This window comes from Dipodomys spectabilis, unplaced genomic scaffold, assembly GCF_019054845.1.
Source record: "Dipodomys spectabilis isolate Male_0828 unplaced genomic scaffold, ASM1905484v1 ptg000115l, whole genome shotgun sequence".
Lineage (NCBI taxonomy): Eukaryota > Metazoa > Chordata > Mammalia > Rodentia > Heteromyidae > Dipodomys > Dipodomys spectabilis.
In genome coordinates, this window is record NW_024870792.1 from 7,332,421 (window position 1) to 7,358,778 (window position 26,358).

General features: G+C 36.2%; 1 protein-coding gene across 1 annotated transcript; it reads right to left on the reverse strand.

Annotated features, from left to right (window-relative positions):
* Positions 1-1,246: 1,246 nt before the first annotated feature.
* Wdr75 (WD repeat domain 75) lies at positions 1,247-25,996 on the reverse strand. Its single transcript, XM_042688308.1, has 21 exons — positions 25,873-25,996; positions 24,253-24,382; positions 21,689-21,754; positions 20,823-20,913; positions 17,204-17,328; positions 15,642-15,712; positions 14,648-14,767; positions 14,096-14,184; positions 11,978-12,136; positions 11,002-11,061; positions 10,802-10,917; positions 10,274-10,452; positions 9,400-9,560; positions 8,004-8,184; positions 7,016-7,110; positions 6,189-6,284; positions 5,582-5,751; positions 4,812-4,871; positions 2,436-2,582; positions 1,791-1,882; positions 1,247-1,534 (listed from the first exon to the last, which is right to left on the reverse strand). The coding sequence occupies exons 1-21, from the start codon at positions 25,956-25,958 to the stop codon at positions 1,333-1,335; spliced, it is 2,496 nt and encodes an 831-aa protein (XP_042544242.1). The 5' UTR covers positions 25,959-25,996; the 3' UTR covers positions 1,247-1,332.
* Positions 25,997-26,358: the final 362 nt, after the last annotated feature.

Here is a 26,358-nt window from a genome sequence, read left to right on the forward strand (position 1 = left end):
CCACTTCCTATACAGACAACAGATGGTTATCATAGACAACAGATGGTTGTCTTCTTGCTATATTCCCATATGGTGGAAAGATTGAGGGAGCCTTCTGGATCCTGCGTTGCTCATCTATTTATTAAATTTTATCTTGCTGGGGATAAAAACCAAGGGCCTTGCATAAGCTAGGCAAGAGGCTAACTACTGAGCTACAGCCCTTGGTTTTCTCTTATAATGTTATCACTATTCACCAAGGCTCCATCTTCACAACCTAATCACCTTCCAGAGGCCCCAAATACTGAAAAACTAGTTGGATATGAATTTCAGGGGAGAAACAAGTGTTCAGTCTGCAGCACATACTAAACAGAAGCAAGTGTGCGTATTCACAGAGATGTGTTCTTCTGACTTGTATACTCTGCTGTTTGTTTGCACAGTTTTAACATAATTACTACCAGAGAACTGAAAAACTCAAAATACTAAGTAGTTAAGATGCAGCAACTCTATTACTTCAAAATAAAGAGGATACTTGGATGGTTTACTACTAAAAAAATAACTTGGGGCCAGGTGACTTGAATTTATAACTATTTTGGCTTTGGCAGTTTATATCATTATATAATAGGTTCTGTAATGTCTGTGTGTGATACTACATCAAGTATTTTTAAAGTTCTCTAAGAGAAGAGAAATAAATGTATTAAGAGGAATGAATTAGGACTAAAATATATCAGTTCAGGTTATATCTAGCCACTAAATCAACTTCAGCATCAAAATCAAAACAGCACGAGCAAAGCTTTTGGTTTTTAAAACTCTTCATATTTTCAGATTGCAGGTGAAGGGTGGTAGATCATTTAAGTTCTAGTTCCAGCACTGCTATATCATACAGCTAATGCATGATTCAGAATAAAAACTGACATGTGATAAATGTACTTAGTAACTGTAAAGCATGAAGCAAATGCAGTTTCCTATTACCTGTTTCTATAAAAGAGCAAGTCCTGTAAATATTTAGTATTTTATTTTAAGAACAGAAAACATTTGCTGGGTGCTGATGTCTGTAATCCTAGCTACTCATGAGGCTGAATAATATCTATCTAAAGATTACAGTTGAAAGCCAGAGATATGACAGAAAAGTCCATGAGATTTTTCTCTCTAACCAGCAAAAAGTTGGAAGTGGAGGTGTGGCTCAAATTGGTAGTGTTCCAACCCTGAGAGAAAAGCCAAACGAGAGCATAGTTCTCAAGTTCAAGCCCCAGTACTGGGACAGAAAGAATAGAAATATTAAAATGTTTTTTGAGTATTGCCATACAATAAAAAACACGAAGTGTAAAACTCCTCTCTCTACCTCATGTCCAAGGCCTAAAGAGTAGCAATCCAGCTATAGTCAACTTTCCTGAACTTCCTCAGCTCTTTCTCTTCAGATTTTGACAACTGATGTACAACGTCTTCTAAATCTGTGATGTTTGTATCTTGAACTTGCTCAGTAAAATGAGTTTCTTCATCGGAATCGTCACTTCCTTTTTCTTCTTCCATATCTACATCATCAGGAACTTCTTCACCACTTTAACAGGAATGGAAGAAAACATTAAAAAAAAACCTTGGGTTATTATAAAAGAGCAGGTGATTTTATAAATTCCATACTATCTGTGTACACAAAGAACATCTCTTGTCTAGTATTTGAAAACCATTTTACTTGACAATATTCTGTACCCTTAAAATTTAAAACTGATATAAATATACAGTAGAAAAATATTATAATAAAGGACAAAACAAACACTGTTCCTTCAAACAGAAACATATTTCAAGAACCATTTTACCTCTTAGTCTCTGTAGATAGCAATAATGAATTCACAAACAGGGAACAAAGGAAAGAGGCAGATGGTAGTACATGGGCTGGAGTGTGAAGAAGCTAGAATAAAAGCAGAAAAACTGTGTTTCACTTACAAAGGTTAGCTGCTGGCATGAGGTCTTTAGACCAAGAATAAAACAAAAGGTTTTACCTAGAGAAAAACCAAACCTAAGGAGAAGTCTTTCCATTATCCTACATTTCTGTCAACAGCCCACTCTAAGTTCAAATGATCCCATATCATAAGGTTATGTGATATTTACATTGGGTATTAATGTAGTATAATGTACAAATGACTATATAAAAATTAGATGGGACAGACTGATTGTATAAAAACTCCAAATTGTCAGGAACTGGTGGCTCAAACCTGTAATCTTAGCAACTCAGGAGTCTGAGACCTGAGGCCAGCCTGGGCAGGAAAGGCTGTGAGACTTACCACTAATTTACCACCAGAAAACCAGAGGTGGAACTGTGGGCTCAAAGTGATAAGAGTGCTAGCCTTGAGCAAAAAGAGCTCAGAGACCATACTCAGGACTTGAGTTAAAGCCCCATGACCGAACAAGAATAACAGTAAAACCCTCCAAATTATCTGTTCCATAATTTGCTCTCTACTTACCTCATTAATTGCAGGTATATTCTCAGCTAAGGGTAACTGTACCAACTCATTCTCTGAAGTTTCCTTCAATTTTTCATCCTGCCGTTGCCTGTGTTTTCCCAATATAAAATAAAATGGGGTGGTTGGAAGACTTTCTTCTGCTAACAACTGTAATGATTAAGACAAAATGAAATTGTATCAGCAAGGAGGAGGAGATCTTATGACTGAGCAATAAGCACTATTGAATCATAAAATATCCAGCATAGAATGTGAAATTATTTAGAATGATTCTCTCATTTTATAGGTAAAGCAATAGAGGCCTAGCATCTCACTTTCCAGGGGAAAGCTATCAGACACTTAGGTGAACTAAATAAATACATATTTACAGCAAGAGGGCTTTCAAAAGGGGGAAAGGCTATAATAGTGACAAGTTAGAAGTGTGAAGCAGGCTCAAGATGGCATTTTAGTAAAGCTAATAAAGTAAAAGGCTAAGCTGGCTTTAGGAAAGGCCAAGACATATTCCAACTCACAAACAGAATCTAACAAATGCTGAGCAACTGATACTAATACTATCTCTGTAGATGAGAATGAAAGTTGGGCTGAAAAACCAGATGAAGATGGACATTTTATTTAAGAAGTTCTATGATTCCTCCATCTCCTGCTTAGCCCCAGCAGAAGGCTCAAAGTACATTCTCTGGAGAACAGGAGAAAAGTATATCTATAGATGGGAGTAGGTGGGTAGTGATATTTTCACAGGTCAAGGCAGTGAAAAGGATTCTCAGAATGGAACAAATAAATACTGGAATACTGGAAGTCAGGTCTAATTTTTCAAACAAGAACTTAGGGGAAGATGATGTAAAGAAATAACGTGACATTGGCATGTTTCATAATGAAACAGCTGAGCCAGATACAGGATAGGTTCCAAACAGAATTTCTAAACTGTTTTTTTTTTGCTAACCTACCTACACAGACCCACAATCTAATATGCATGTAGCCAAGGTTGGCTTTGAACTCTTGATCCTCCTGCCTCACCCTCTATAGAGTGCTGAGATTAAAGACATGCAACACCACATCTGGTTTACTCTTATCTTCAAAAGTACTATGTATTTTACTTATTGCTTGTTACTGTATGTATCTTCCTATAAACACCAGAAATTTAGAGACCTATTTTGCTAACATATCTCTACAAAGTCCCTGACATATAGCAAGTAACTGGAAAAAAAATTCTTGAATAAATGCAACAAATTTTCAAAGTAACACAATTCAAAGATAGATAGGGTACTGGATTTCTAGTAAACCTAGAAGCTATAAGGTGACCGAATACTTTTAAAGTACTGAAAGTGATTTTCAATTATAACTTTATCTTCAACTAATTGATCAAGTAGGATAGAATACAAATATTTTCAAATATGGACAGTCTTAAATATCTCATTCATATACCAGTAAAGCAAAGAGAAAGCAAAAAGAACTATGGTATCACAGCACATGTAAAACAGATCCCAAGAATGTGAATGAATGTGAATCCTCAATAACTACTGTGGAGATTTAATCACTTCAATCCGGAATGAAGTAAGTCCAGGTTTTCAGAAATGTATCTTTATAATTAAAAAAATTACCTAATGTATCCAAAATTATTGAGAAGACTTACTAACACGACCAATTAAAAAGTACCTATAATAAAAAAATAGGGATATATGTGTATATATACATGCATACACATATATGTACATATACATGTATATGTGTATATGGGGAGCTACAGTGTGAAAATGAAACCTCACCTTAAATAGATAATAATAGACAATATATCTGAACAATCCAGAATCAGTAACAGAACTGTTTATTAGTTATATGTATCTAATTAAGAGTGATATTCTTTGTGGCTAATGGTAGTAGTGTAGAGACGTTTTGCCAAGAAGCTTAGAGTGCTGTAACTGCCCTTTGTATCAATGTAGGATTAGAGCCAGAACTCTGCAGATGCTAAACCCAAAGCTGCTCAAAGCCTGTATTAATAAAACCTAGGCATATACTCCGATACTTTCAGTATGGTTTTTTTTTTCCCCTGTTGAATATTTTCCATCTGCAAATGGTTGGAACCCATGAGTATGGAGAGCAAACTATACTGGATTCTTCAAACTGCAAATATATGTTCCTGACATTATAAATTTGTAAAGAGCACTATACCTTCAAGAAAGGTGTACCATGTTTTGAAATTCCATCAGGACAAGATGAAATATTCTCATAGCTAAACTTTAAAAGATAACAATCTTTTTAGGAAAATACTGCAGTCAACACTATGCTGGTATATGGGCTGACACTCAGCTCCCATGTGCAAGACAGGTACTCTACAACCTCACTGATACTTCCAGCTTACTACTGTGAATGGCTGAACCATACCTGTTTGCTTGTTGGTGTGAGCTTCTCTTCTGGAGATTGTGTGCTGAATGTCAATAAACTCTGAAAAGAGAGATCAAATAATGATGCAAAGAATAATACAGAGTAAGTATAAACCTAAACAAGATAAATCAAGGCACTAAAAAGAAGTTAAGTTTTTAATTTAATTCTGACACATACATTAGCTGCAGAAAATAAAAAGTTTAAAATTTATTTCATAGCCAATGTAAAATTTCCAAGATTGTTCTCTGAGTGCTATTTAAGAACTGGTAATAACATAATAGTCAACTGATAGCTCAAACTCAAGTGATAATTTTCTTCAACAGCAAACAAAAAACTGCTAGAATTAAATTTCTTTTGGCTGTCTAATTACGTGTTCAAAGAAGTCACGGTTCTTTATTTTTGCTGGTCCCAGGGCTTGAACTCAGGGCCTATGAACTGTCCGTGAGCCTCTTTTTGCTCAAGACTGGCACTTTAACCACGTGAGTCAAATTGCCACTTCTGCCTTTTTCTGAGTAATTTATTGGAGATAAGAGTCTCATAGACTTTCTTGCCTGGGCTAGCTTTTTTTTTTTGTTAGTTGTGGGGCTTGAACTCTGAGCCTAGCTGTCCCTGTGCTCTTTAGCTGAAAGCGAGCGCTCTACGGCTTGAGCCACAGTGCCACTTCCCTGGGCTAGCTATGAACCATGATCCTCAGTCTCCTGGGTAGCTAGGATCATAGACAAGAGCCACTGGCGCCTGGTGAGGTCACTGTTTGTGAGGGGAGAAATTACCTGTGATTTCGTTAGGAAGTAAAACTGGGATCTATTCAGCCACTGGTAAGCTTCTGAGGTAAATGATTCAGGGACGTCTCGTGGAACAAACACTCCCCACTGAACTTCCTCTCTGGAGATACTCTTTTGGATATACAATGGCCTTGGTTCACTAGGTTTAAATACAAACACTAGAAGGGGAATAAAAAAGATAATGACATTTTGCTTGCAAAGCTTAGTCTTGGACTGATACTAGCAGACCATACTAAACCTGAGACTCCCCCTACTGAGAATATATATGGTCTAGCTCAGGACTGTTTCAAGTTTTGATTTAATGACTATTTACTGAGTGTCTACTATGTGCCAAGCAGGTTAGTAATGAGGACTATGAGCCTCAAAAAGAGAAAGATTACTATTTCAGAGACCAGGGCTACTGGAAAAGATAGTTCACACAGACAGACAGACAGACACAGACACACACACACACTTTATGTTAGAACAAGAAAAGAAAACAGGACCTCAGGCAAAATGGTTTCAAATGAATATATGGTTCATATTAAAGGTACTAAAACATTTATATAGAATTTTTTTTTTTTTTACTGTCAATGTATGTAGAGGTTGCACTTACAATCTGAACCCACTGAAGACTGAGAAATTGCAGCAATATTCTCTGAATTAGGATCAGGTTCCATCACTCTAACATTTAATTTTGCACTCCATTCCACTGTGGGGAGAAAAGGCAATTCACTTCTAAGAGATTTACCAAGAGCTTTTTAAAGATTTACAGTAGGTAAAGTGATATTCTTAAACTATTCTTGTTCTTTACTGGAATCAATCTATGTAGTTGGTCCACGCAGAACACAAGGACTTTGTGGGGGGGCTTCACTGAAATGAGGCAAAAAACAAAACAAACAAAAAAGAAACTCTGTTATTTCTTTTATAGTATGAAAAAGTTAGCTTCAAATTTATGTCCAATGCTTCTACTAACTGTAAGTGAAATAGTCACCAGAGAGAAGAAAGCACACATTCATTCTGAATAACCACTCCTCCCTATGCTCCAATGAGCAAAGTGTCATAAAACTCCTATTTGTTACAACTGAGGCAGAACACATTCAAATTCTATGTCGTATGGTATCCAGCATAAATTAGAAGTATTCCTCAAAACTTTTATGAGGATGAAGAATATGGAGGATAACAGAAAGCCTTACACCTGATCACAGTGGGAAAATGTAGATATGGATACAACTCTTAGTCAATTTGTTGGTTTTCAAGTAATCTATAATAGACTTACTACTCCCAAATTTTGGTGGTACAAAATGTCACGTGAAAAATTAACTATTGTCTGGGTGGAAACATAAGGATGTTACCTGACCTATAATTCCTAAAATGTCAAAGTTTAATGGCAATTTTCTCCAGATGCTTTACCAAGTCACTTTAGGGTACAAAATACCTTACATGTGCAAGTGAGCAGATTCCAACAGCAAAGAATGCCACCTTCAGTAGCTCCAAGAAGATACTTTGAACAAGTCAATCTCCCAAAGCAAAGGTACCTAGGTTATAGACAACAATCACTTTAGGAAGTTAGAAACAGGTGGTACTATCATTTAGTAGCAAGGACTTCAGCTTTCCAGCCACTGTTAGTTTTGTGCAACACAAAGTTTTCTGTTTGTTTCTATCTGAAAGACTCTATAGAATATGAAGAGATTTACTTTAAGTGTTTTCTTTCCTTTAAAACAAAAATTTGAGCTGAGTGCCAGTGGCTCACACCTGTTATCCTAGCTACTCAGAGGAAAAAAAAAAAAAAAAAGGACAGCAATGACTTATTTGCAAATATATTATACAATGTAACAATCAATGTTGCTTCTTAGAAAACAGTGATGAGTATGACAGGTTTTAAAGGGATACATGGAAGATGAACACCTCAGAATCCTCTTAGTTTGTGTAACTTCTATTATTATATAGCATACCCATGAAAGCATTTATCACAAAGAAAAGAGCTAAAAGAATTAAATGTGAATCTTAATTTCAGAAATGTTGACACATAGTTCTGATAGTTAGAATTTTAGCCTTCCAGTACTTTGGATAGCTGTTTGCACCACTGTTGGGCTATCTATAACAAGTAAAGCAGATTATTATTGAAGTTTAAAAAACTGAAAAAATTTTTTAAAGAAGTATTACTGCTGGGCACTAGTGCTTGTAATTCTAGCTACTTAGGAGGCTAAGATCTGAGAATCACAGTTAGAAGCCAGCCCAGGGAGGAAAGATTGTTTCTTATCTCCAATAAACTACCACAAATCTGGAAATGGAGCTGTGGCTCAAGTGGCAGAGCACTAGCCTTGAACAAAACTAAGCTCAAGGACAGTGCTCAGGCCCTGAGTTCAAGCCCTGGGACCAGCTTAGACATAGACACACACTACTACTACTACTCTAATAATTTACCTACCTTATTTTCCCAGCTCGTTGGCAAAATGTACACTTAAGTTCCCATGTTTCTGAATCCCATATTGTAACTATTTCCTCGAAGCTAACTGCTAGTAAAGAGCTATCTTCAGAGAAACAACAGTTAGTTGCTTGATACTTGTGATAGCTACCCACAAAGTCACAGGTCCAGCCGACAGCTTTCTCTGAAAATACAAGCCATAACATTTAAATTGGCATAAGCACTAGATATCAGAGATGTTATATAAAATAAGGGTTAAAATACAAAGACACATAAAAAAGAAGCCTTTTCCCACACTTCTTTTAAAGTAGAGAGTTGCAAAGAATTGAAATTTATACCTTCCCTGAAGACCTTGATCTCCCTCTAGTGGAGCTTTATAAAAAGGCCAAATAGCCAAAGTCTGCCTGCTTACTTCCCATTTATTTGTTTATTGCCAGTACTGGGGATTGAGTTTGATGTCTCACATTTGTTCTTGGCACTCTCATGCTTGTTTTGCTGACATTTTATCATTTAAGTTAATCTCATCCCAGCTTTTAGATGGTTATGATACATTTACATATATACATATATATGTACATATATGGCTTGAAATCAAGGCCTTGTGCTCTTGCTTATTAGCTTTCTTGCTCAAAGCTGGTACTCTACCACTTGAGCCACATGCCATACCTCTACTTCAGGCATTTTGCTGAAGAGGAAAGAATTTCTTGGATTTGTCTGCCCAAGCTGGCTTCAAAATTATCTTCCATATCTCAGTATCATGAGTAGATAGGATTTCAGTCGTGGACCACCAGTTCCAGGCTGCCAAAACCCTTTCTAAAAAAGCCTCACAAATAATTAGCACATGATTAATCACATGCTTAATTACTATTCCCAAACACAAGTAAAAAAATGTAATCTTTTAGGTTTAAGAAACAGCTTATAGGGCTGGGAAGGTGGCTCAGTGATAAGAGTGCTTGCCTCCCCGTGCATGAGGCCTAGGGTTCGATTCCTCAGCACCACATAAGCAGAAAAAAGCCAGAAGTGGTGCTGTGGCTCAAGTGGTAGAACACTAGCCTTGAGATGAAGAGCTGAGGGACAGCGCCCAGACCCAGAGATCAGGCTCCACAACCAATAAGAAAAAAAAAAAAAAGGAAAGAAATAGCTTATAGAGAATTCAAGGAAGTAAAAAACAGTCCTCCACAAATGGATACAATTTGTGACAAAATACTCCCTCTCCCCTAGGCTTGAATTAAGGGCTTCTCATAGCTATGTTTTTTTGTTTTTCCTCCCCCTCAGCTGGTGTTTTACCACTTGTCTGCTAGGGCTGGCTCTGGACCAAGATTCTAATGCCCCAGCCTCCCGAGTAACTAGGATTAACTCTTAAAATGGTACACTCTTTCAATATGTTTAGTTAACTTACTGTATATATCAGAATCATCTGTTAATATCCACACTTTGAAGTGACCATCTTTGCTAGCTGTAACCAAGGTTATAGGCTTTTCAGATTTTTCTGCATTAGAGAAACAGAGAGCTGTAATGTGGTCATCATGTGGCATGGCAATCTTTGTGTTAAGAATAAACCTAGTAGGAAGGAAAACAACACATTTATTTGTATATTGGGATAATACGATATTCTATCATATGAGTGTTCTAAAAAAAATGTTCCCAGTCATTTTTGTATTTGTTTTCAAATTGCAGCTTATGGTTTAAAATAATGTCTTTAAATGGTAACTTTTCTGTCCAACATCGTAATAATATATAATAATAACTTAAAATATAATATATAATAACATATAATTTTTAATATATTATATACAACATATAATTTTTAATATATTATATACAATATATATAATATATTAAAAAATAAAATAGTGTCCTTATTAAGAACTAACACAGAATGTTGCTGAAATTGGTTTGGGAAAGATCTGGTCAAGGTATATTGTATACATATAGGGACATGAATATGATGCGGTTTATTTGCATGTATGTAAAGCATAATGAAACCTGCTGAAATGGTTTGAAGAGTGAGTGGGATGGAGGAGAATGATACAAAGAGTGAGATTAATGGAGATATCTTGTATACATATACACATGTGGAAATAATAACAATGAAACTCTTTTCTATAACTTTCGTATGCTAATAAAAATATGTAGGAAAAAAGTTCCATTAGAGAAATAACTCCCTTAAATCCTAAGTCTACCAAGATGAAAGATCTTAAAGAGTACTACAGCCACAAAGTGGAAACTTAAATTTGTACTCTGAGATGAAGTGGCTGTGCATGTAACATTACCCTTGTGTTTTCTTATTGAAGACCCACAGCTTCATCTGCAATTCTGGTTCAGTTTCCTTCTTTTCCTGTCTCTCCTCCACGGTTGCAAGCCATTTGCCAAAGCAACCAAAGGCAGCCTTTGTTAGTTCAATTTGGATCAGATCATCATCATTGATATATTCTTGCTGTATAATATCTAACTGATGGGGTGAAAAAGAGAATAAAACAATTCTTATTTAACTAAGTCCATTTGTTAAAGCATTTCAAAAACTACTAACTATAGCAACTTCTAGAATCTACGTTAACAGATTCTTTTATATACAGTCTCATTAGCTCTTTGCCTGAGATGGCATGGAACCATGATCAGAATATCTGTGATTATAGAAATGAACTACTGTGACACTAAAAGTTAACTGCCATATATTAATGTTCAAGTAAAATAGGTAAACAATATTATGTGAGAAACTACCAAATAAATGATCTGATCACAGGGATAACCGTAAAGAACTTCCATTGGTCTGAAGGTTAGTTAATAGAGGAAAATCTTACATTGTATAACTGCTTATCCCTCTGGAGACAATAAAACTGCAGATGACCAGGCTTTCCATTCAAAACTAAAGCTTTAGTTCTTGGGTCAATTATCAAACCGGTAAAAATATTCCTATCTGTAAAAGAGTCAACAAACAATAGCTGAAACAGATAAGCATTTACTCTAAAACATATTCCAAATGTTCTGGCTTCTCCAATACCTTTCACTAGGCCTTGAATCACTGCAGATGCATCAAGGTTTCGGTGAATAACTGTTATCTCTAAGGGGGAAAAAATTAAACATATGTCAGAACTTGTCACTTTGAAATATGACCAATAAAATCAATTAAATCAGGACTAGATTTTGAGATTTAGTTAAAATATCAGGGGTAAGAATAATAGCTTTTTTGTCATAGCCTTTATTAAGATTTAATAAGTTGTGCCTATGAATACACTGAGTGTTCAGAAACTACATATATCCATAATCAAGTTTACATAAAAAAGACAATTTGAATTAAGTCAAACTACTAATAATGGTTCAGTTACCTTTCTTTTTGAAGGCAAAGGAAAGCAATGGGGCCTTGATGTAGGCTGAGAAGTAACAGGATGGCCAATGTTTTTTGCAGAAATACCAAGCCTGCCTCTATATCTATCAGAATCCACAGGATTTCGACTTTTGCACTGAGATAATGCCAAAAGAGAATCTCAAGATATTGTTTAAAAAGTTATTATATTTAGAAAAACACCTTAAATCATCCCATTTTAGAAGACTTTGTAACTGTAAGTGATACACCAATAACTAAACACGGCCTTTTATTTTCATTAATTATCTTACACTGTTCTTAGTGTTGGCTCTTAATATTTTCATTGTGATAGATGCTGGCTGGTTTATGGCACTGTACAAATTACCTTTCCTCATAGTAAGAATTTAGACCTGTCAGGTGCTGGTGGCTCATGCCTGTAATCATAGCTACTCAGGAGGCTGAACTGAGGATCAGGGTTCAAAGCCAGCTGGGATTGACAGGTCCCCAGGAGACTCTTATCTCCAATTAAACACCAGAAAATTGGAAGCGGGCTGTGGCTCAAAGTGATAGAGTGCTAGCCTTGAGTAAAAGAGCTCAGGGACAGCACCCAGACCCCAAGTTCAAGCCCCTTGACCAACAACAAAAACAAAAGAAAAAAGAAATTTAGACTTACTATTATCAGAATGAGAAGTGCAGAACAAATCTCCTGCAGGTGAGACAGAGATATGCTCAATAGTAGCTCCTAAGCGGGGGAGAAACTCCTTGTTCTTCTCTGTTGCATCTCGCCACTCTACAAGTACACACTCACGGCCACCACTCAGCAAACTGGTGCCTTGATACACATCAAAAAAATTTTAAGGATTGTTTTTGGAGGAAGAAAAACATAAAAACAAAACAAAAAACCAGGATAACATCTCCATTTTTTTTCTGTCATAGACATAAATTCATTGCTAATATACAAGTATTTTTATACCATACTTAACTGAAATTTTGTTTGTGTACTGTCGCCAATTTAACTATATAAATGTATAGGCTACAATGTTCTCATATGTGTATGTAAATATGGTCGAAATCATTTTCCATGACCTAGATCTCTAATGGTCTTAAAAACTGTTGCTATCAACTGGTTTTTCCTTGTAGATGGCATAACAATATGGACATGTTTTTAATGTTTCAAGAAAGTAAGATGCATTTCTGTGCAATTTGTGTGAACTGACTGCATCTTTTGATTCACTCTTGTCACCAAAGCAACTTGTTTGCATGATGTCTGGATATAACTATGCTGCAGTCATAAGATTTCTGTTTTTTCTCTACTTAGGAAGCTTCACATCAGTAGAACTTGGCTCATATTATACAGTACTTAATGTATCTTGGTAATCTTGCTAGAAGTTTTTATGTATGCTTTCTCACATAATACCCCCAAGAACTCCTGTACCCAACTTTCATCCTTTTGTTTTCCTTTTTCTTTTGTGCTGGTATTGGACAACTGTTTACAATATGTAATGATCAAATCATAGTAATCATCAATACTTAAAGATTTCTTTGTAATGAAATACTCAGAATTATCTCTCCTAAATACAGTATGTGCTATAGTGATCCTATAATTTAACAGAGGAAATAATCAACATAAAAACATTTGTAAATAGGGCTGGGAAGGTGGCTCAGTGGTAGAGCGCTTGCCTTGCATGCCTGAGGCCCTGGGTTCGATTCCTCAGCACCACATAAGCAGAAAAAGCCGGAAGTGGCACTATGGCTCAAGTGGTAGAGCGCTAGCCTTAAGCTGAAGAGCCGAGGGACAGCGCCCAGGCCCAGAGTTCAAGCCCCTACAACTGGCAAAAAAAAAAAAAAAAATTGTAAATAGCACAACTGATAAGGACTAATATCTAGGATATATAAAAAGCTCAATAGCAAAAACAAAACAAAAAAACTAAAGCAAAGCCAAAGTCAAAACAAAACCAAACAAAACCTAAACAAATTGTATGTAAAAAATAAAAATAAAGCAAAATCAAAACCAACCTGTATGTATGATACATGAAAAATGAGCAAAAGACCTGAACAGATATGTCCCAAAAGAAGATACACAAATGGCAAACACATATAAAAAGAAAATACCATTAAACATGAAATGAAAACTAAAAACACAATCTGATAGTTCCCACTCCAGTTAACACTGGCTAGATTATTACCAAAAAAGCAAGAAATACATGATGGAGAAAGGGAAAACTTTATAGCCATAACAGAAAACATTTACGTAGACTTATCTTTTTAAAAAAACTAATAGTTTATATAAATCTTTATGGTTGTAAGATTTTATCATAAACATACTTTGGAAGTTTTATGAACTTTGAAACCTAAAGTATAAAGTATTGGGGTGAAAAAAAGATAAAGTATTGGGCTAAGCAAAGACTAAAATGCATGGACCATAAACAAGTCATTTCAATTTGTGTGGCCCATGCAACTTTAAATCTCTCAAATTATAAATACCATGAATTAAAACACATAACTCATATATTTCAAAAGTTCATTTTAGGCTGGGCGGCGGAGGCTCATGCCTGTCATCCTAGCTACTCAGGAGGCTAAGATCTGAGGATTGCGCAAGCCAGGCTGGGCAGGAAAGTCCGTGAGACCCTTATCTCCAAATAAACCACTCAATACCAGAAGTGGAGCTGTGGCTCAAGTAGAGTGCTCACCTAGAGCTGAAGAGCTGAGGGATAATGCCCAGGCGCAGAGTTCAGAGTTCAAGCCCCATGACCAAAAAAGAGTTCATTTTAATTAGTTAGCCTGCACTTACCTGTCACTGAAAAAGCCAAATCCATAACCATATCATGGTGCCAATGTAAACATGTGTACATATATTTCTTCTCATCATCAAAATTCCTCCTATTGGAGAAAAATAAAATGCTTAATTTGATCCTAGGTGTAGGAAAACAGCTAAATGTAATTAAATCCTAACACCTAGTTTTTTGGTCTTAATGGCAAAAATATACTTTTATTTCTAACCAATCACTTCTACAAACAATATGGCATTTCTGCTACCTACTACTGGGATATAGCTAGTATACTCCAGTATTGTTACTCTTTCCCTTTGAGATAAAGCTGAAAGAAAAGTTCTCTTCAATAAAATAGTAATAGGCTACACAGAAATTTTCTTTCTCACTGTAAGCTAGTATTAGTATGCATGAAATTAAGAACATGATAATAAAAGAAATGGAGGGTGCTGCAACATCTAACATATTATCAGCAATAGCTTTTCAGTATGCCCTTTCTCCTGGACCCAGAGAAGGTCTTGTTCTGCAGGACTAGTGTGAAATACTATAAAAATGGACACTGTGGGTTAACTGACCAAAGGCGAATTTTGCCGTCCATATGACCAGATGCGATGCAGTCTTCCTTTGGGTGGCATGCTACACATGTAAACTCATTCTTAGCATGCTTCTTATTTTTTGATGATGATAAAGTAAATCTAGAAGAAAAAAGTTTCCCTTGATTACTAATGTCTCTTAAGAATAATAATGTAGGTTTAGGAGTCTATACCTTATCAAACAAAATTAGCTGCCAGATTCAATCAATTTTGTTGTTCCTCTTCCATTTCCTAATTCAGATAAACAAGTGTACAATACACAGGGTACCAAATTCAAATACAGTGACAACAGTGGATAAACCATAGGAAAAAGAAAAGGTTCCACAAAAGACACCACATAGAACTTCCCTATGACCCAGCAATCCCACTTTTGGACATTTACCCAAATGATCACAAATAAGACCATACTAAAGCTACCAGCACAACTATGTTTATTGCAGCATTATTTACCATAACTAAGATGGAACCAACCCAGATGCCCCTCAGTAGATGAATGGATCAAGAAAATGTGGTATATATACACAATGGAATTCTATGTCTCCATCAGAAAGAGTGACATTGTCCCATTTGTTAGGAAATGGAAAGACTTGGAAAAAATTATATTAAGTGAAGTACGCCAGGCCCAAAGAAACATAGGTCCCATGCTTTCCCTTATTTGTAATAACTAGTATATGTCTGAGTCAAGCAGAAAAGGTCAGATAAGTTGATGTTAGGGAAATGAACCCTAAGATATGTATTCAAATGTTTTTTTCTTTCATGTGATTGTTTCTAACATATTTATAAGATTATTTCTTTGTTGCTTTGTATGTCCCTCCCCCGTGGTATAACCCCTTATATCTCCACTCTTTCAATACCCGTGTTCTACAATCTCTTCTAACATGAAACTATTAACAACTATGAATTATAGACGAGGATGAAATAAAATTATAGCAAGCTCTTGAATACAAAAACGAAGCTATAGAAAAGGAGTGTTTACCTTGACGTTGCTTTCTTTTTGAAAAAATAAACGGACAAATAAAAGTCTCGTACTGCAGCAACATATTCTCCCTGGTGTAAAGACAACATTTAAGAGTCAACATTCTTTAAAAGACTGCATTAATATAAAATATACTTTCCTCTAGCCATAGAATGAATAAGACTTTTCAATTAAGGCCAACTTAATTACTAAATCCTAAAACTAGATTCACTAGTTTTAAGTATAATGATTAAATTTTGTTTCCATTAAGGCATACATACAATAAAATCACCACCACAATCTAGAATACTTCCTTCACCTACAGATGTACCCTTGTTCTTCTTTAGCTATTGCTCAGTAACCTCCCCATCAATATTCATTTCTATCATCACAGCCTCTTTTCTTCCCTGTTTACGACTCTCTAGCTCAGTATCCTATTTTAAGTTCATCCACACTCTTCTATGTATTGTTAATTCCCTTACACAGTTCAGTAATATTTCACAGGAAACACATCTCACAATATTGCTTTTTTTAACAGTTGATATTTGGGTTACTTATATTTTGGAGCTATTATGAATAGTTATTGCTGCTCTCATCATTTTGTGGCCATGCTTTCATTTATCTGAGATTGGAATAGCTTGGGTAGAAGTATTTAATTTTGACAACACTTAACAATTTCAGTGGACATGTAATGTGTTGGTAAACTATTAATATAATTGATAGTTAAAGATATAGACGGATATTAGTAATGTTCACAGTATTTTCTTTAGCTAACATAAGCTAATAAAAACAAATATTTTCTCTACTTGGAGAAATTAATCCTTTTCAAAATGAGTAATGCTACAAAATCTAATGATAAAGTATAGATTCCAACTAAAGTGATACAGTCTTTTGATGGCATTTAACTTTAAAATAATAAAGTATTACAGGGAATAACGAAATAAGAATTACCACTACATAGTATCTGTACAAAACATTTTAGTATACACTCATGCCTTTATGTTAAGTTGAAAAAGAAAGATAACATTTCTAATCCTAAATTCTTTTGGGAAAAGTATTTTATGTATGTTAAAAAGTTTAAAAAAGAATCCCTAATTGTTTTCAATAGAGAGATTATTATATCCAAATTTTCTATACGGGAGTATAAACTATAGATAAAAAGGCCACATTTTCTTTTTTTTTGGTCAGTCATGGGGCCTGAACTTTGGGCTCAACTAGCTCAAGGCTAGTGTTCTACCACTAGAGCCACAGTGCCACTTTTCTGCTTATGTGGTGCTAAGGAATTGAACCCAGGGCCTCATGCATGCAAGGGAAACACTCTACCACTGAGCCACCTTCCCAGCCCCAGGCCATATTTTCTTAAAACACAGTGTAAAAGCAAACAATTTAAATAGCTCTTTGAGTGCTTACAGGGCAATAGTTAACACTCTACAAAGTCTTAAAAATTCATTCTATAAATACATGTTAAGTAATGAAATAGACTCCTTTATTAACAAAACTACAGTAATTCAAGGCAATTTTAAAATCACTATAATAAAAATAAAATTATGGATAAAATTAAAAAACTAGCAAAACAAATTTACCTCATTTCCAAAGGCAATGCACTTAGGTGACTGGTTTATGTAATCCAAAACAAAAGACAACTCCTTAGCTTCTACTTCCTGGCTTGTCGATTTGGGCAGTTTCACTGAGACCAGCTGAAATACATCTAGCCAAAGGAAGCCATATTACTTTAAAACTTCTCTAAAGAAAGTGAACATGTACATTCATTGATATGAATCTATTATTCAGTACTAGAAAGCCAAGATTTTACATTAAATCCATTCAATGCTAACACTTAAAATGTACCTTACTTGAATATATGTTTTAGATGAAAGTCTAGTCCTACAATTCTATACACACATATGTCCTTTATTTGTAGAAAGAAAAATTTTTGTCTTATACTGGTACATCCTATACTGAGAAGTATCAAATTGAGGCTTAACATAAAGATGAACTATAGGGCTGGGAAGATGGTTCAGTGGTAGAGCGCTTGCCTTGCATGCCTGAGGCCCTGGGTTTGATTCCTCAGCACCACATAAGCAAAATGGAAAAAGCTGGAAGTGGCGCTGTGGCTCGAGTGGTAGAGCTCTAACCTTGAGCTGAAGAGCTGAGGGACAGCACCCAGGCCCAGAGTTCAGGCCCCACAACCGGACCCAAAAAAAAAAGATGAACTATAAATAAACAATACATGAAGATGAACTATAAATAATCAATTAAACCACCAGAAGCAATAAACATTCTAAAGTTTTCAGAAATACTATGGTCTTGCTGCAACTTCATAGGTTAAGTTGTGGACATACTCAAGTTTCTGATTTCTTATAACTTTCCCTTAGAATAAAAATCTTAATAGCCTAAAGCAGTAAAATAGGCTTGCCAAAACAGCTATATAACTTATTCTTATTCCTCTAGAGACTCTCCATGAACATTTATTTAATATGTAGTCCTTCAACACTAACTCTACCCCCTTATTATTTTTTGAAATATTTATTATTGTATTGCATTATATGATCATTGCAGTCAGTTTGCTTTTGGAACTTACTGTTTTGTTCTATTCAACCGTAAAGTATCTGAGCACATGGTCGATGCTCAATTAGCTGTTGAATGACTATAGTATATACAGATAAGAAAGAAAACTAAAAAGATCACATGTAAATAAAAGACTAATTTTTTAAATATCAGAATAGCATGTTTCAATATGACTTCTACAATTTTCTGACAGACTCTGGATTGGGGCTTGAAACACAGAACGACAGTGATATAGTAAGCAAACCAGCTAACACAGGATATTTACAAGCCCAATTCACATTTCTGTGTAACATATATCCAAGATTTTAATATGCTAGGTGCCCATAATATGCCAGTTCTGCAGTTAACAGTGGATCCTATTGTGAGTAGAATTTTCAGTTAACTAAAAAGGCTAATGACCAAGGTCTTTCCTTTAATATCAGTAGGGGTTTTTGTGTGTTTGTTTTACACCCTTCTTTGCACATGAGACCAACTAAGAGCATTTTAAACAATTAGGTCCCACCATAAGAGAATCTTAAGGGGAGGCCATGGCTGTTCCTCATGTGCAACTCTGGTTAACAATGACTGTTTTTTTGTTTTGTTTTGTTTTTTTGGTCCGGTCATGAGGCCTGAACTCTGGGTCTGGACGCTGTCACTTAGCTCTTCAGCTCAAGGCTAGAGCTCTACCACTTGAGCCACAACGTCACTTCCGGCTTTTTTCTTTTTGTTTATGTGGTGCTGAGGAATCGAACCCAGGGCCTCAGGCATGCAAGGCAAGCGCTCTACCACTGAGCCACCTTCCCAGACCCAATGACTGGTTTTATAGGTACGAATAACAACTTTTTCTACTAGCAACTATCCTTTCAATATAGGAATCATAAAAAGAACACAAGAAGATATCAAATATTAATGATAAGCACAATCACTGGGAAGGTATTAAAAATGCACTCTACCTCCCAGATATAATGAGTATTACTGTGAGATTAGCAATGCAAATTCTCAGTATCCACACAGACTGAAATTGAGAGTCCATGTATAAGACATATATAAAACAAAACTTCAACATGGAAAAACAGTATATTTGAGGTTACACATTTGGGAAGGTGATCTAATTATTTTGTTGTGCAGTCCTGGCTGGCCTCAAACAAACATTCCTCCTGTACAGCCCAGGTTGGCCTGAACACACAATCCTGGCTCCTGCCTTCCGAGTGCAGGCTTTATAAGCATGTGCCCCTACATTTGTTCAGAACATCTTTTTCAATGTTCTTTAGAAGGACCTTTTGATACACATAAGACAACTAACCTTATTATTCCATTTCTTTTTATCTATATTCTTGACATTATCACTTATTATCAGGAATGGCAATAAATGACCTTTAACAAAATATTTAGCCTTCAGAGAGTTTTTGTTTTCCTGCTGCTAGGGACTGGATCCAGAGCCTTGAATATGCTAGGCAAGTGCTCTTGCACTGACCTACTTAACCCGTCCTTGTATTTTTTTTTTCTTTGAGACAGGGTTTTACTATGTAACTTGCAGTGTAGGTCAGGAAGCTTTCAAATTGTAATTGTGAAGCTCCTGTCTCATCCTTTCCAGTGCTCAGTGTAGGCCTACTGCTTCACTCACAGCTCTGACTACTTTAAAATGACCTTTTAAATCTTCTAAAGAAATTATGTTTAGCTCCTTTTGGACTTTTACTATTCACAGGTTACTTAAAAGCCTAAGACATAGAACTTACAAATGTTTCAGCAAAATACCTAAAGCAAACAAAAATGTAGTACAAAAGAGTCACTTAGTTAAATAAACCATGAATCAGTCTAGGAGACTGTCCAGTAAACATTTTCGAGATGCGTTGTACTTTTAATTCTGAAGACAATCACAACTATATTTTTATGGTGGATACCACAGAGTAGAATAGCTTACTTCAATTCTGGAATTAGAAAGTTTCTTTGGACATTATCTTTCTTGTCAAAATTCTGTTGTATCACATTCTCTTATGAAAAAGTTATTTGTAACCACTGAAGTGCTCTGATACATGGAAGATCTAATGAATAATGCTCCAGTGATAGTAAAACTGATCAATCTGGTCATATTATTAGTTCTTAATATGAACCTATTTTCTATACCATTTGAAATAATGATTCTAATCCAATAAATGGGCATTCTGTAAAGGATAGTGATGCTTAACAATTACAAGATTTAAGCTGGGCATGGTAGTTCATGGTTTGTGCCTGTAATCCTAGCAACTCAGGAGGCTGAGACTGGAGGACTGAGGTTCAAAGCCAACCAAGGCAGAAAACTTCAAGACTCTCAATTAATGAGAAAAAAGTCAGACAGAGATCTGATCTATTACTTAAGTAGTAGAGTACAGCCATGAGCAAGAAAACAGAGTAAGAACTTTCTTGGTGGTTTTTCAAAACAGCTTGAAAATTTGAGCTAGGTTGAATATCACAACTATATATGAAATTAATTATTCTTTTTGTATATTGAAAACTGACAGAAATTATCCTCAAATAAATGTGAAAATGGTGAAAGCAATTTAAATTCAACTCTGGAAAGTTTGAAAATAAACCCAAAATGTTGAATTCTGACCAGCTGTAAAATGTAAAGAGACACTTCATAACATATAAAAACAAAGTAAATGTATTATGCCATACCTGACTCTTCTTCATTTATTATAGTAAAGACAGAATCCTCAGCTTGGGCAAGAGAAAAGAGGGAATGAAGCTTATGCCCAACAATGAAAGTCTAGAGACAAAACAAAAACCACACCATATTATTATCTATTTCTGTCAGTAGAGCTTTAACTCACACAGGGTGGGGTTATTTTACAGCTTTGCTTACTGCTGAATTCTCACGCAGGACCTGGCATAAAGGGGACAATCAATACATGTTTACTGAATTTTTATAATTTTGGAGCATACAGATCGACCTGACTTTTAAATAGCTATATAGTATAACAACAGAAATGTGCTATAACTTTAAGTGACATCAAGGTTGTAGCTAATGTTTTTTTAACCATACACAATGCAATGTTTAAAGTACTACAAATATAAACCATTATCTCAATAATAAGACTCTTATAGGTCAGTGTTAGAAAAATCTATTTCTTCATCTGCAGTTTTACCCTCAATATAATATCCATTTTTCTGCATTTTACCTATCACTGTTTTTTTCCCCTGCACCAATGTGCATGCATTCTGGCTAAACTGACAGGGAAAAAAGTGCTGTTGCTTCAGAAATGCTGGGCATATCTACCACTGAATTATATCGCCAGTACCTCTGCCCAGAGTTTATAAATGCCTATTAGTTTTTCTTCAATGGATTTTAAATTTTTGGGGGGGAGGTGATATTACAGAAAACACCTTTGGTATTTTCTACTTGTCTTTTTTGTTAAATAATTTATGCAGTAAAATTTATGCATTATGATATATGAACTTTAGTTTGTTCAGGAAAAAGGAGGTCTTGCAGAAGAACATGTTGTCTGTCATATATCAGGAAAACTGAAGATTAATCCACATACCTTTATCAAAATGCCATCTAGATAGTCCCACAGTTTAATTGTGCCATCAAAGGAACAAGAATATAGCTAAAGGGTTAAAGAAGAAAAGATTAAAAATAGGGTTCTACTAAGAGATGAACAATTAACTGCTAATGCAGAAGCAATCTGTTTATTAATTCATAGACTTTATACAGGTTAATTATAATTTCTAAATTCTGAAAATCTAAAATCATACTTAAAAACGTTTAAGACTTTAGAGCATTTTGAACTTCAGTTTTTCAGATTAGGGATGCTCAGCCAGTAGAATATTTTTTTTTTTAACCAGCCGTGGGGCTTGAACTCAGGGTCTGTGAACTGTCTCCTGAGCTGTTTTACTCAAGGCTAGTGCTCTATAACTTGAGCCACAGCTCCAATTACAGTTTTTGGTGGTTAATTGGAAATAAAAGTCTCATGGACTTTCCTGCCTAGGCTAGCTTTGAACTGGAATAGTCAGATCTCAGCCTTCTGAGTGGGTAGTAGCCAGGGCCTGAGCCACCAGTGCTCAGTAGCAGAACAAATATTCTAAGTTGTTCTGAAACTCCAAAATCTGAAACACTTTGGTCCCAATTACTTGGGACCAAATTATGTGTACTGCTTTTGCAAATCAGATAATCTTCTGGAGGAAATAATTCCATCAAACTGAAGTTTTAACTAAACTGAAGGGGAAATATCAAACATCTTATCTTAGAGCTATGAAAAGCAGCAGAAATGTGATTCTATTTTTCAGAGTTCAGTTCCTTTTCATTAGCTACATTGCTTTCATCTTACATACACATTAAAGTGCTTCTCAAATTATCAGAAAACATCTTATATTGCTTTTTAAGAATTCTAATCTGGGCTGGGAAAGTGGCTCAGTGGTAGAGTGCTTGCCTCATGTGCATCAGGCCCTGGGTTTGATTCCTCAGCACCACATAAGCAGAAAAAGCTGGTAGTGGCACTGTGGCTCAAGTGGTAGAGCACTCACCTTGGACTGAAGAGGGACAATGCCCAGACCAGAGTTCAAGCCCCATGACCGACAAAAAAAAAAGAATTCCAATCCATCAAAAGGAGCAATATTTTCGTAAAATGAAATAGGAAGTGTTATGCACATGTAGGCTTTGCAAACAGTATTAACTTTCAAGTCATTAAATGTCTCTATTCATTGTAGGCTAGTAACCAATAATTTCAGACATCAGTCTGTGGACCAGATGGTGGTAGTGACAGAAGCCCTTAGTAACAACTGAGTTTATTTTTGTCTCAAGTGGGCTTAGTTTCACATAAGTTATATTAGATGCTTTTTTGTTGCTCTGTGAAAATATTTTGTTTGTAAGGTTTATAAAGAAAAAGTTTTTTTAAAAAACTAAGTGGCAATTTTAGGATTTATACCAATATGGAAATTCAAAATATAGAAATAAGAAGGTATTTGGAGTATTATCTATTAAGTAAATATTATCTATTAAGTAAAAGAATTATATTAAGTATAGATGGCATGATCACTACATATACGATTCAAAAGCATGAAGTGGTACAATATACAAGCCAAATATACATTCATTGTCCAATAGTTAACACGGAAATATTGTGACTCCTAAATCCCCAGATCTCTGCCCTTTCACTACAACAAACCCTTGTCTGATTTTATTAGTGTCCAGTCACCTGAAATAGAACTTTTATGTAATGAGTATATATATATATTTGGTCTGGCTATAAAACTTACTAAAGTGTACTTTAACAAGCTTCAGTTTTAACCAAAATGTATTTTTTACTTTTGGCCCTTAAAAACATTAGTTTTTAATTCGTTTAAAGATGAGGAAGAATGATAGGAGTGACACTTATCAAGTTAAGCTATATTTATAAACTGACTTCTTGAACTGAAACTTTTTGGTACAGTAACTTTAAAAAAAATCCAAAAGCTACATATGGTAATAAATCTTGTCAAATCATCAGAAGACAGAATAAAAAGTATAACTAGTCCCAGTAAGAAAGCTATTTATGATTTTTAAAAGTAGCTCACTTAAATGTGGAAAGGATTGGTCAGTGTTGCTTTATCCTTTATTTCTTTTGCGATTATGTAGCAAAAGACAATGCAAATCCATTTTACAGCAGCAATAAACTTTCAAGTTGGTTGTGACTAATCTTTAAAACAACAGCAATACCAAAATGCCATTGAAATAAATTTATAGTAGTTTTGCTGAAATTTACAAATACATCTTTGGTATATTCCCAATACCAGTGGTGTAAGAGGATTTGAGAAAAATCTATAATCAAGAAATTCATTTCACTACGTTTAAATTTCAGAACTTCAGCAACTCATACAGCCAAGAATATACACTTCAAATAACACCAGTAAGCATCTTGTGGAGCAAATGTTTCTCAGAACACACAACGAGCATGTAGTTCTAGCTCCTGACTTTACTTCTATAATTAGTAAAAACTAAAAATGACCTTAAATTAGAAAATTAACAGATTTCTTCCTGATCAACCAGCAAAATTTCCCAGAGAAAGTTCCCCAGACTTCTGTCAACACAAGCTGATGTTAAAATAACCAAATGTAAAGTGTTTGGCACCTGAAGATGGTTGTTGGGGTTGAGTTGGATTCCAGTTACCAGATTTCTATGCCCATGTAGTATGTGTACACACTCTTCTGTAACTGTGCTATACACTTTAATAAAGTCCCCAGAGACACAGAAGATATACCTGGGGGAAAAAAAAGGGAAAAAACAAAGACTTTCACATACTTTTTGAGGAGTATAATCCTTTTATGGACCATTACAGAAATAACCACAGATGATATTCCTTCAAAGTAGTTAATACTGTACATTTTAATTTGAATACTGCTTAAGTTTATGGGGGGAACATCTAAGATTGAGTTATTCCTTAACTCAGAAGAGATTTCTGAGGCCAATGTTGCATCTTTTGCCTGTCTGTAGAAAAAGGCTATACAGAATTATTCTGAAAGCAAAGTCTAACCAAGCTTCCTGGACACATCAGTAAATGGATACAGTTTTTCATTCCCTATTATTTTTATTCAATGGTCCTGCTAACAGTAATATGCTCTCATGATCCCAAGGGTTTTTATGGCTCACTGTGGACACCAGCTGACAAATGATAAGTTAAAGGCTCTGTTTAAATAGATGAGGTCCAGGATCTCTTGGGTAACAGTAAAAAAACTTCCTTTTCTTTTTCTTGTTACAAAAAGGCTAGTTTTGATTTTATTTTTCTTTTAGGGTGTAGAAACAGCATACTGGAGGAGGAAACAGCATACTTGAGTGATATCAGGCTTAAGAGGTAGAACTACAGAAGTGGAGGTGTGGCTCAATGGTAGAATGTCAGCCTTAGGTAAAAAGAGGCAGAACTCTAACAACTTTCTTTATACCTCAGTTTCTTCCTGATTCTTAAGATGTTAACAAAGCCTCCTTCACTTCCAAAAATCGATACAATGTATGTATGTGTGTGCATTCGACAACTTCCATTACACACACATTCAACAACTGTCTTGGACCAATAGGCCAACAAGCAGAACACTTTCATAAAATACAATCTACTGTCCTAAGACGGAAAAAAAAAGGTTTTTTTTTTTTTTTTTACAAGGTATCACTCTATCTTAAGTGTTTTGAAAACCCATTTTTCATTATTTCCATTATAGGAGCTACAATGTAGCAATAGTGGTGACATCTGACCTACGCTGGGTCATTAAACATGCCTGACATCTTAAGAGCTTTATATAAATGGAGCCATGTAATCCTCCCAAGAGTAATCTGTGAAACACAAAAGAAAAAAGCAGGAGGAAGGGTACCAATATATATCTGTGCCTGTGTGTCTGAAGGAAGAGGGTTCAGTAACCTTTTGCGACACAGAAGACAGGACATTCTTTGAGGTGGGGTGGTCCAGACCTGGACCTGGATCTGGATCACTGTCCAGCCATTCCAGATCCTAAGTGATGCTAGACTCGTGGGCCCGCCTCGGGCCCTCTGAATCGAATAGGAGGCTCACAGTCTGGGGATGCAAAGGTGCGCAACCCCAGCGTGCGTGACCAGGTCTCTCCCCTCCGCGCGCAGCGGATGCGTCAGCACCCTGGGGTCCCCAGCACGCGCGACCTCCGCCGCTGCAGAGCTCCGAGGAGTCCGGGGAGCGCCTGACAGCCCCGAGGCCCACAGCCTCCCGCCCTCGGCCCGGCGCCCTCATACTTAGAATCCGCCGAGAACACAGCTCTCCTGAAGTTCAACTCGCTTCCGCCACAGTGAACCACGCGGACGCGCTCCTGCTCCACCATCTTCGCGCACACGCAGTGGCTTCCGACGGCGAGCTCCGCCCCTGACGGCTCACCCGGGCCGAGGGCGGGGCGTGTCTTCCCGGCCGGCCCGCCGCCGGCCCCTCTAGGACGGAGACTCGATGGTAGGCTGGAACTCTATGGTTGGGCCCAGCGCTCGCGCGGCCATTTTTAGTTGGGCAACGTCGAACCAAAACATTTTTATTTCTTAATAGTGAAAGCAAAGCAAGCGGACAATTGAATCACATGAAGAAACTTCCCTCAGCCCTCGTCAAAGTTGGCCCCTGGGTTCGGCCCGAAGGCAGTGGAGTCACGTGACTCTCCGCCCCGCCCCCGAGATTCTCGTCGTGAGATATGACGTCAGCACGCCGCGCCCCTTAGGTCCGTGGTCGCCGTGTTGCGT